Source organism: Prosopis cineraria, unplaced genomic scaffold, assembly GCF_029017545.1.
Source record: "Prosopis cineraria cultivar Desert tree isolate PC_DT_omini unplaced genomic scaffold, ASM2901754v1 PC4, whole genome shotgun sequence".
NCBI lineage: Eukaryota > Viridiplantae > Streptophyta > Magnoliopsida > Fabales > Fabaceae > Prosopis > Prosopis cineraria.
In genome coordinates, this window is record NW_026555335.1 from 27,802,100 (window position 1) to 27,811,706 (window position 9,607).

Consider the following 9,607-nt stretch of genomic DNA (forward strand, 5'->3'; position numbering starts at 1 on the left):
GTTTTACCTTTTGAAATCATTAAGAAAATTGAAAAACAAATTAAGGCTTTGAATCAACCAATGAAAATTAAAGAATACACCACCCACAACCTATATCAACCAATGATTATTCAGAATTTAATTTAAGCCAAAGTTAGTGGACCAATGAAAGGAACACAAAAGGGAAAATAGCGATAAAAGATTGTTGAAAGAAATTTATATCAATTAAAATCTAATTATTGTTAAAATTTAAATGAAAAAGTCCGAATAGATTATTGTTAATATAGAATAAGTTATTATTAAATTTAAATAAATATTTCTTAATAAAAAACTAATCTGAATTGATAAGTATTTATTTAAATTTTGACAATAAAAAATTTTTAATTAATATAAATTTTCTTTAGTAGTTCTTAACTGATATTTTTTTTTCAAAACAAATTGACAAGTAAAATTGCTTTTTCATGAGATTTGTTTATATAAAGTTGATTAGTTTTTTGGGAGCTAATTGTCGGTTTCTCTATAATCCTTTTATTTTAATTTTAATAAAGATTAATAATTAAGATATTATTAAAAAAATGACAATAAAATCTTTCAGATTATATAAATAATAATCTGTTGTTTGAAATATTATAATTTCTTAAAAGTTTTTAGAGACATTTGTATCAATAAATTTTAAATTAAAAAAGTTATTATAAAGATAAGTTGTAATTTTTTATTCAATTATTATAATTTTTTAAATGAAAATTGTTATTCCTTAAATAAAAATTGTGATTGTGACTTGTTATTTTGAGAATTTATTTTTTAATAGTAGAAATCAAACTTAATCAGTTATAATTTCTTATTCAACACTTATAATTCACAAAATAAAAATTGTTACTCCTTAAAAAAAAGTTGTGATTGAGGCTTATTCTTTAATAATAAAGATTACGCTTAATAAGTTGTGATTTCTTGTTCAATTTTAATAATTTACAGAACAAAAGTTATTTCTTAAGTAAAAAGTTGGAATTGAAGTTTGTTATTTTTAATAAAGATAAAATAATTTTTTCATTTCAAAATTTATCAAAATAAAAGTTCCTAAATATATCTATAAAATTATAGTATTTTGAGGAACCAGATTATTATTTATATAATTTAAAATAATTTTATTATCATTTTTTTATATTAATTTACTTTATTTTTTAAAAAATGATTAAATTACGCACAATTCCTTAAACTTCAAATCATGTACAAATAACTTTTTAATTGTTAAAACTTAATAATAAACCTCCTTTTATGTAAATAACCTATAATTCTTAATTATATATCTCTTTAAATTTTATTTTTATATATATTTAAATTTTTAAGTTTTGATTGATATATGAATAATTTTTTAAATTTTAAATTATGTGTAGATAATTAATATATAAAATTAATTATATAAAATTATTTATATAAATATAATAGTTGAGGTGAGTTTATTGTAAAGTTTGAAAAGTTAAAGTGATTATGTGTATATGATTTAAAGATTAGGGATGTAGTGTATAATTAAGCGTTTAAAAAATAACCCTGTCTGTCGGCGCATCACTCCCGTTCCCTGTTGCCTTTCTGCTCCGTCGCCTCTCTCCTCGCTCATTGCCTCTCTGCTCGGTGGCCGCAGCCGTCTCCAGATAACCTTTACGCGGCACCGCTGATTCCACCGTCTTCATCCCGGGTATTATTTTCCTTCTGTCCAGTTCATTAACAGAAGCTGTTGCTGAGGGTTATAATTTGTTTTTGTTACCAAATTCAGTTGCATATGCTTCAACTCGTTGTTTCCGATGAACAAATTTCGAAAATAATACCGTCTGCTGGTGCTCTATATTTATTTTTGCTTCTCTTTGTCGTTTTCTCTGGTACAACAATAACAGTACTCTACCATATTCTTTTTCTCCCTTCCTTGTTGTCTTTGATCAAGCTGGGGCAGGGATTGGCATAGATCAATTCTTTGGATGACCAATTAAGCATTTTGTTAGATACAGTATGTGCATTCTGGAAATATAGTAGCATTGAGCGCCACTTAGAACTCATCCCTATTTGTGTATCTTGCTATGGTTATTTGGTTAATTATGCTTACTAGAGAGTAATATGACAGGTTATTGGCGTTTCAGTAATCATGAAGGTAAGGTCATCTGTGAAGAAGATGTGTGAGTTCTGTCGGACAGTTAAACGTCGAGGACGTGTATATGTGTTGTGCACGGCCAACCCTAAGCACAAGCAAAGACAAGGCATGTCAACAGTAGCACTAGCAGGGTCATCTCATACAGTGTATGTGTTGTTGTCGTTGTTGTTGTTGTTATTTTTATAAACAAAGAAGAAAAAAAGTTTTGTATGTGTTGTTATTTTATCAGTGGTGATTACATGTGATTTTGGTAGATGTTAGGTTCCTTCTTGGTGGGCGTATTCCAAAAGTGATCTCATCAAAACCATTGGCTTTGGTTTATAGAACATCATATTTTTGTTTTTTTTTTTTTCCCTTCAAATTCCTGCAGTGCTTTCTTTCTGTGGTAGACATGCACATGTTTAAATCCTTTCTTTCTGTGGCAGACAGGCATGCACACTTGTATGGATTTTATTTGATCAGTTGTTCATCATGTTTCACATTCAATTTTGCTTGTTTCACTAGATATTGGAATGGACATCTTCTTTGATGGATCAAGATCCTTAGAAATTGAGAGGATCAATTCAAATTATGATTTAACCCAATAGATTTGTATATACTCTCCCTTACATCTTTTTCCTTCTTAAAAGCTATGGGAGAGCATAGAAGCCCCAAGCGTTGGCTGGGCCAATATGCAAAAAGTTCAAGAATAAGCCTTTGTTTAGTTTTCCTATGGACCCTTAGGCAATCTTCCCTGAACTTTTGCTTTGATCAAGCAACAAGCTATCACCACTGTCCCAATTTTCCTGTAGATACACATTTTGGGGTTCATGACATCAAACCACAACCGTTCACCTCTGTTTCTCTATATATCCATTTTGGTGTTCAAGACTTGTTCCTCAAACCAAATTCTCCATTTTCAAATTCATCTTTCTTTTATCAATAACTAGAATAACACTATCACTATTTTTTATTCCTATCAGTCTTCATATCATCATCATGCATCAATCAATGCCATCTCTTTAAAGATTTTCATCTTCTTTGAGGGTGGAAAAAGAAATGAATAGTTGGCAAAGCAAATGAATGTATTATCACCATATAATATGAAATGGATAATTTTAATTGTTGTTGGGCTCACTTGTATCGTTTTTATAGAGTATGTCACACCTTGAATAACCTACAACAGAAAACGAGCTTTAAAGCTTTTGGTTGTATTGATTTTTGTGGCTGAAGAAATATCCAAACTTGTTGCAATAGGTAGGCCATCTCCAGTTGTTGCAATTTTGTTAAGAGGTCAGTTAATAGTAATTTGGAAGTGAGATTGGGAGATAAAATTGTGCCACAAATGGAAAAGTTTAAATATTTGGAAGCAATTATTCAAAATGATGGTGAAATTGATAGGGATGTTACACATAGCAATTATTCAAAATTACAGAGATTTGTTTTTGTATTGAATGAAACTCTGCATCCATGTTTTAAATCAATATCAAAAGCAAGGCATTTTTGGGAAAGATTGCCCAAATGCTTACCCCAAGATTGAACCAAAGCTGATTCTTGCATTTTTCTGTTATTGGGGCTTTTTAATGTTTGGGGCTTGCATGCTCTCGCATAGCCATTGCCCATTGCAAAAGAGGAACAAGAACGGAACACAGTGAAACGGGAACTTAATTGGGTAATATTTCACTATTAAGTAATGATGTGGGAGGATGTTGATAATAGATCTGTGTTTGAGTTGAGTTGGTTGGATAGCAGATATCAGCAGAAATTGACCTTGATCTTCTCATTTTCAAGAGGTTCCTGATCCTATTTTCATGAGCCTCCATTTAAGTTGGGAATATTTGAATGGAATATGGTATTAGGACAAAACATTCTATTTCATGCTTTTTACACTCTATAAGCTTTAGGAAAGGAAAGGCAAGATGTTTCTTGGTAGTAGGCTGCAGATAGGACAGATGGTTTAGGGAAAAATATGTAAAAGATACATGCATCACTTCCAGGAGTCCATTCTAGCAAGATCAACATTTTTTGACGATAGGTCTGTGGAAGTCTGATAGAGGCGAGGCTACGTGATAGTGCTCATGATGTCTGGAGAATTCTGTTTTGTTATAATTATTACTATATTGAGTGTTTTATTTTATATCAGGTGTTGTATCGAAAGAAAAGTAAAATAGAATTCTCAATACTTCTTGTAGTATTATAGCACAGCCTCATCTATCGAGACTTCCATGGACTTATCTTCTCGTAATAGATTACAATCATGTAATTCGTGTTGGCATGAATGGCAATGTTGAACATCAGGAAGATCGCTGATGGTATTGCCAATGTGAAGTTTATTCCTTTGATGAAAATGCAGTTAGATGTGTAGTGTGATGCCTTTGGACAAAAATCAAGGTAGAGAATGCTGGTTGCAATATTAAGGAGGATGGTGAAAATGAAAATGTGACTGATCAAGCAGCAAGCTAATACTTCTGTACTTTGACTAGTCTCATTGTTATCCTCATCGTCCTCTTTTCTTCTTTAGTAATGCAACTGATATTTTCTACCTCTCTTTCTGTTGAAGGCACTGGACTAAATAGTTGACTGCATTTTTGCTAAAGGAATGAACATCACATTGATAGTTAATTAAGCAATCTCGTTAAAGTTCAACATCCTCATTTGTGCCAATAACTCGAGTCACAAGTTCTACTATGAAAAGGATCTCTGAAAGTCTAATAGAGGTAAGGCCATATAATGGTATTCCTCAAAATGTACTGAGGTTTATTTTATTATTTAGATATAGAAAGTTTTATCTTTAAATCAGGTTCTGATACATCCATTTCAGAAAGAGCAATCTTGCATGTTGACTGTTTACATTTATTTTATTTTATTTAAAAGTAATTTTTAAAGGATGAAGACCTTGTTATTGTTAAGTATTTCTTTTCAATTCATTCTCAAATAATTAATCATTTAAATATTTGAAATAACAAGTGTGAAATTTTCAATAATAAAAATTAAAAATTATTTTTTATTGTCATAATTACAATTACCTATTACTTTTTTATGATGTTTTATTAATAATGATAATTAAAAATAATTATTTTGATGAATTTTATAATTGAAAATTTTAAAAATCATAATTTATTATTTCCTCGAGGAATGGTATTTTGGGGATTCATGTTTTTTATCTTTTACAAAAACGTCACTTTCCATTATGCCTTTGTGTTTCTTTCTTTCTTTCAATTTATATTCTGTGAACTAAACGGCTCCTTAGAGAAGTCGGTTTAACTTGACCAAAACTCAGAGTTGGTCTTTTCTGCATACTCTTACTATTTATGATGTATACCTGACGCCACACACAAGTCTTACTTATTCTTATATATTTTTAATGTTCATATAGGGATGATAGTAGCATGGATTAAGACAAGTTTTTCATGGGCTTGTCACTATTCCGTTTACTTATAATATAGGGAGAATTGCACACAAGTTCTACACAATACTTTTAAACACCACAAGGTCCATCAACAAAATCAATTTCCTTTGCTAAGTTGTCGATGGAGCTTATGGTTTTTAAATGTGCTGTGTTGTGTAATGAATGCGCTGGGCTCTATTATAATATGAGATTGCTTATGGGGATTGGGCCGGATCTAGATTATGGGTAGGGATTTGATATAAAAGATAAACACTAAGGTCCATGCAAGTGTGGATGATTTTGTTGGGCGTCTCCCTCTCTGATGTATTTCTTCCTTACCTGAGACTATTCTACTTCCCTCTTCCTCTGAGTTTAATTCTGTGTTCTTTCTTTTATATCTAAATATGGATCATAACAAATGGTGCTCTAGTTGAGAGTGGAGCTCCGCCTCCTATATCTATGCAACACAATACAATGGATGACAGTTGGGATCGATTGGAGTCTACTCTTCTTCGAGCTCTTAAGGCTATGGATTCTTTGGTGGATAATTTTCAGACGCATTTTCAAATCCATGACACTGAGTGGGCCAAGGCAAGGATGGATCTACAACGAGAAATTAGTAAGTATGATTCAGCGTTGTCAAACCGAAATTCGTCTGCTGCATTTGTGACTACTGAGATGTTGACCTTTACTCCACCTCCAAAATCAGACTTCGCTCCTGTGATAGAGACATTAATACTTCCTCCATTACTGCTAGCGCCGACCTCTAAGGCCTCAATGATTTCCTCAATAGATGAAACTCAACCTACTGTTGCTGTACAATTACACCAACCACTCACACAAGACACCATGTGCAAAAGGTTACCCTCTGTGGACGAGGTAGGGGACACTCCAACCTCTATTGAATACCTATATTCTAAAGTAGACGATTCATCTCCAACTACTGGTGTTCTATTGTTGAAGTCTATTGAACACCAAAGTGATGATTTCAAATCTAACGAAGGTTTAATCCACGACGTCCCTGATCACATAACGGCAAGAATTCACTTCACAGAGAACAAGGTTCTTGTTCCATCACTGCCTTCGTTTCTCTATTCTACCACTGATTTTGTAGATGTTGGTCTTCCTTTAGTTGGATCTTGTTGGCTCGGTATCAACATATTTCAGGAATTTTTCCTTCCTCATATGTGGGTACAAGTCCAAGAATGTTATGCCTGGCCTCATTGATTGATTTTTGATCCCGGTATATCACTTCCTATGCTTAATTCCATTTTGATTTGGGAAATATCTGAGGTCATTGATTGGGATTTTAATAGATTCTTTACTTCCTTTCTTTGCACTGGAGATTGCAAGTTAAAGTCCTCTGTTATGGCATTTTACTCACGGATGTACTCTGTTATCATTCTGTTATGATAGAAAGAGATGAAGAGAGAAGAAGAAGAAAGATAGGTAGACGAGGAGGAGAGAATAGAGAGACGAGTGGACGAGACGTTCTGAATAGTACGTTTATAAAAATGAGTTTCAACAACAACACTGTGTATCTGGACTTGGGTATTTATAGGGCTGGACCATTAGACTAAATATTAGTAACAGTACCGACCCAAAAAAATAACATTTATACCCCTGCCCTAACTAATTCCTAATATTTTCATATCACATTCTCTTTGAGCCTGTCATGTATTGCCCCTTTGCTGTTCTTGCAAGAATTGCAATTAATTGTTATGGTACCACTACAACTGTTGGTTTTTCACCCTTGGCTCAATTCTTAAACATGGTCTTTGACTTGGTAAATGACAGAGAAGATTGGTGTCTGCATATTGGTGTTGACTTGTGTTGCTCACGACCTATTTTAATTACTGTCAAGGAAGGCCCAAGCTTGCACCACGGAAGAGTTTTTAGTGCTTTGTTCAATTTATTTCCTCTTAGAAAATTCAGCTTGATGGATTTTTATGACCATAAGGGCTGGGCATATCAACTTTTTGAGAAGGATGAGCATATAGCTTTTAACATTGCAGCAGTAACTAGATTTTTATTACATGAGATTGCTGCCAAATTTAATCTGTTCTATCAGATTATTTCTTGCAAGCTTGGAAATTGCTACTTTCTCTTTGAAAGTCAACGGGGTGTTTGTTAAATTGTACTACAATCTTTGTCTCATGTCAGCATAATCAAAATATGTTACCATATTATATTTTGGTGTTTGACCTTGGAAAGATTCAAAGAGAATGGAGCTTAAATGGATATTTATTAGTTACTCCATCTGCTGCAAATGAAGCTACAAGGATCACATTTACGTTTATTTGTGAAGGGGATGCTTCATTCAATTCCCTGCAGCCTTGCCCCATGGCTTTTGAAGAATTTTGTGTTATGGTAATGCTGAAAATTAATGGGTTGTGGGATGGATCAGATGATCCCAACATGGTTACCCATCAAATAGCTCACTTTCTAATATACTCTCTGAGGTATAGTATAAGGAATAGCAAGGTCTTGCGGCTCAATTTGCTAACTGTTATGGGTTACCTTAATTTTGTGCATTATTTTCAGGGCAGTCCTATTTGTTACTCAGGGAGTTATGGTAGTTGCTGCCCACCATCAAAGTCAGATTCCACAAGTTTTATATTTGGGTAATCTTTTGACATCTGGACTTCTCGAAGGCAGCATTACTTCATGCGCTCCCCAGCAAGTTTCTTGGGTCCAGTACACATTGTAATGCTGGAATGGGTTGGAACCACCCATAGGCGAGCTTTGGACGTTCATCATGATACTTTTATTACTTTTGACCTTGAGGACAAGGTCAATTTTAAGGGGAAGGCATTGTAATGAATGGGCTGGGCCCTATTATAATATGAGATTGCATATAGGGACTGCGCTGGATCTAGATTATGGGTGGGGATTAGATATAAAAGATAGTCCAGGCAAGTGTGGCTGATTTTGTTGAGCGCCTCCCTCTCTGATGTATTTCTTCCTTAACTGAGACTATTCTCCTTCCCTCTTCCTGAGTTTTATTCTGTGTTCTTTCTTTTATCAAATCTGAATATGATCATAACATGTTGTCGATTTTCTTTGCTAAGTTACCGATAAACCTTGTGATGTTTAAATGTGTTGTTGTTAATTTTCTTTGTCAAATTGTTGATAGACCTTGTGATATTTAAATGTGTTGTGAGGGACCTCAAATCGATCCTTCCGATAATATATCCTACAATCCTGCATTGTCATCTTTTTCTTGATAATTTTTACCCGTAGCCAAAGCTCTTAGTTCTTGTGATTTAAATCTTTCACTTATGCCGAACATCGCCTAGTGTTTGTTGATTTCATTTAATTAATATGCTTGCTAATAATATAAATTCAGGTCCTTGGAGCCAAGCAACAAGCAGATTAGCTTTACCAACGGCTCACGTACAGGTCTGGCATCTCTTCTTCCACAAAGGCACAGCCTCTCTATGCTGTACGGATGGAGAGTGGGCCTGGCCTCTATTCTGTCTAAGAAGTGAGCGTAGCTAGCGACTTGGAATCAAAAAAGATCATCATGTCAGAAGTAGTGACTTCATAGGAGAACTTAATGGATAAATCACAACTCTTGATCAAGGCCTTTTGCCTCCCTCCTTTCTTTGTATTGTTTGTTTTGTTTTGTTTTGTTTTGTTTTTACCTCTATCTGATCTACCACCATTCATAGTCTTGTTACTTGTTAGAAGGTTAGCTTGCAGGTGCAGCAAAACTTGTGTGGACTCTTTTGTATGCGTTTTCCAGTACTATTTGGAAAATTTTAAACTTGGTACATCATAGGATTTTTCTATTTGATGCAACCTTCTTTTAGGCTTTTTCTGTGCAACGTTTGGTCTGAAATGCTTGAACCTGTTATGTCCATTTGGGCTATGACTGTTTTGGAAAATTAAAGGCATGTTTAGTTTTTGTTTTAAAAAATTTTTTTTCTGTTTTTAAAAACAAAAAAAAATAAAAATTTGTTATGATAAGTGTTTTGAATTTAATTGTTTTTAAAACTTTTTGATTTCTTGTTTTTTAAAAATTAAAAATTATATTTTTCTTATTTTCAAAGAAAATTACATTTAATTATTAAAAAATATAGTTAATTTAACCAATTGTTATTATAAATTATCATCATTAA

General features: G+C 33.0%; 2 protein-coding genes across 6 annotated transcripts; both read left to right on the forward strand.

Moving 5' to 3' along the window:
- Window positions 1-1,511: 1,511 nt before the first annotated feature.
- On the forward strand, window positions 1,512-9,297 carry LOC129309094 (uncharacterized). 2 transcript variants are annotated; one of them, XM_054950465.1, is made up of 3 exons: window positions 1,512-1,669; window positions 2,090-2,262; window positions 8,833-9,297. In XM_054950465.1, exons 2-3 carry the CDS (start codon window positions 2,111-2,113, stop codon window positions 8,972-8,974), a joined length of 294 nt encoding a protein of 97 aa, XP_054806440.1. In that variant the 5' UTR covers window positions 1,512-1,669; window positions 2,090-2,110; the 3' UTR covers window positions 8,975-9,297. The 2 variants fall into 2 exon arrangements, with proteins under 2 accessions (XP_054806440.1, XP_054806441.1); XM_054950466.1 differs by having other exon boundaries at window positions 1,520-1,669; window positions 2,106-2,262.
- On the forward strand, window positions 2,274-8,553 carry LOC129309093 (uncharacterized). Of its 4 annotated transcripts, none has more exons than XR_008592838.1 (3): window positions 2,274-2,557; window positions 5,914-7,945; window positions 8,028-8,553. XR_008592838.1 is itself a non-coding variant. In XM_054950464.1 (3 exons), exons 1-2 carry the CDS (start codon window positions 2,548-2,550, stop codon window positions 6,708-6,710), a joined length of 807 nt encoding a protein of 268 aa, XP_054806439.1. In that variant the 5' UTR covers window positions 2,274-2,547; the 3' UTR covers window positions 6,711-6,726; window positions 7,281-8,553. The 4 variants fall into 4 exon arrangements, 2 of the variants coding, with proteins under 2 accessions (XP_054806439.1, XP_054806438.1); XR_008592839.1 differs by having other exon boundaries at window positions 8,033-8,553; XM_054950464.1 differs by having other exon boundaries at window positions 5,914-6,726; window positions 7,281-8,553.
- Window positions 9,298-9,607: the final 310 nt, after the last annotated feature.